General features: G+C 37.2%; 1 protein-coding gene across 1 annotated transcript; it reads left to right on the plus strand.

Annotated features, from left to right (window-relative positions):
- Positions 1–4: 4 nt before the first annotated feature.
- Positions 5–1,950, plus strand: LOC124892738 (putative pentatricopeptide repeat-containing protein At1g19290; the record flags this gene model as incomplete). The annotated part of the gene is given in 1 exon segment (XM_047403956.1): positions 5–1,950. A coding segment is annotated over 1 exon segment (1,946 nt), but the record flags the coding sequence as incomplete, so codon positions are not given.

Below are 1,950 nucleotides of genomic sequence, written 5' to 3' on the forward strand. Positions count from 1 at the left end.
CCTCGACAACCTTAAATTCGATTTTTCCGACAACCTCCTCAACTCCGTCCTTATAAAACTCAAACTTCATCCAAACGCATCGCTACATTTCTTCAAATTAGCTTTACGGAAACAGTATTTCAAACCCCATGTACAATCTTACTGCAGAATGGTACATATATTGACGAAAGCAAGAATGTTCGATGAAGCTCGGTTTTATTTATCCGAGGTTCTGGAACTTTCTAGAAATAAGAAATCCGTTTCGTTTTTATGGGATGAATTGACGGCAGTATATAGAGAGTTCAAGTTTTCGCCTACGGTTTTTGATATGGTGTTGAGGATTTATGCGAAAAAAGGGTTGGTCAAGAATGCATTGTATGTGTTTGATGAAATGCTTAAATGGGGTCGTGTGCCTAGTTTGGGTTCTTGTAATAGTTTGTTGAATAGTTTGGTTAAAAAAGGTGATTTTTTTACTGTTTTTTGTGTATATGATGAGATGATAAAGATGGGTTTTTGTCCTGATGTGTATACTTGTAGTATAATGGTTAATGCGTATTGTAAGGACGGGAAAGTTGATAAAGCTGAGATTTTTGTTGAAGAAATGGAGAAGATGGGGTTGGAGTTGAGTAATGTTATTTATCATAGTTTGATTAATGGGTATGTGGAGAAGAAGGATCTTAAGGGTGTCGAAAGAGTGTTGAGGGTGATAGATGAAAGAGGAATTTCAAGAAATGTAGTTACGTTTACGTTGTTGATTAAGGGTTATTGTAGGTTGTGTAAGATGGAGGAAGCAGAAAAAGTGTTTAGGGAAATGAAGGAAGTGGATGAGCAGGCGTATGGTGTGTTAGTTGACGGGTTTTGTCAGATGGGGAAAATGAATGATGCTGTTAGGATTCGGGGTGAAATGCTAAATTCAGGGTTTAATATGAACCTGTTTGTCTGTAATTCTTTGATAAATGGGTACTGCAAAGCTGGTAAAATAAGCAATGCCGAACAGATTGTCAGGAGTATGATCGACTGGAATCTGAAACTTGATTCTTATAGCTATCACACCCTTTTAGATGGTTATTGTAGGGAAGGACTGATGCCAAATGCATTCAACCTCTGTGATGAGATGATTCAGAATGGTATCAATCCAACAGTTGTCACTTACAACACTCTACTAAAAGGATTATGTCGGGAAGGTGCCATTGATGATGCTTTGCATCTTTGGAATTTGATGCTTAAAAGAGGTGTTATTCCTAATGCAGTTGGATATGGTATTCTCTTAGATGCATTTATTAACATGGGAGAATTTGAAAAAGCTTTGGTCTTGTGGAAACACATTCTAGCAAGAGGGCACCATACCAAAAGCAGGATTCTTTTAAATACGATGCTCAAAGGATTCTGTAAGATGGGGAAAATGGTTGAAGCCGAGCTGTTTTTTAACACAATGGAGGAGTTTGGCTGTTCCCCTGATGGAATAGCTTATAGGACCCTAAGTGATGGGTTTTGTAAAGCAGGAGACATTGAAAAAGCTTTAAAATTAAAGGATGCCATGGAACTCCATAATATTCCTGTTACGGTTGAAAATTTTAATTGCCTTATTAGTGGACTTATAAAGGCTGGTAAGTTTAGCAAAGTCAAAGATCTCCTTAGTGAAATGCATGACAGGGAATTAACCCCTAACGTTCTTACATATGGAGCTCTTATTGCTGGCTGGCTTAAAGAAGGATTGCCCGAGAAAGCTTTTAAAGCATATTTGGAGATGAGAGAGAAGGGATTGAATCCAAATGTCATAATAGTTAGCTCTATTATTAGTGGATTATACAAACTTGGTAGAATTGATGATGCTAATATGCTCCTTCAGAAAATAGTGGATGTAAACTTGTATCCCGAACTGAAACATATTTACAGTTTTTCAAACTCTAAGACAGTACTGCCTGATGCACAGAAAATTGCAGATTCCATTGATAGAAGTGTAACAAAATG

This window comes from Capsicum annuum, unplaced genomic scaffold (genome assembly GCF_002878395.1).
Source record: "Capsicum annuum cultivar UCD-10X-F1 unplaced genomic scaffold, UCD10Xv1.1 ctg50227, whole genome shotgun sequence".
NCBI classification, from domain to species: domain Eukaryota; kingdom Viridiplantae; phylum Streptophyta; class Magnoliopsida; order Solanales; family Solanaceae; genus Capsicum; species Capsicum annuum.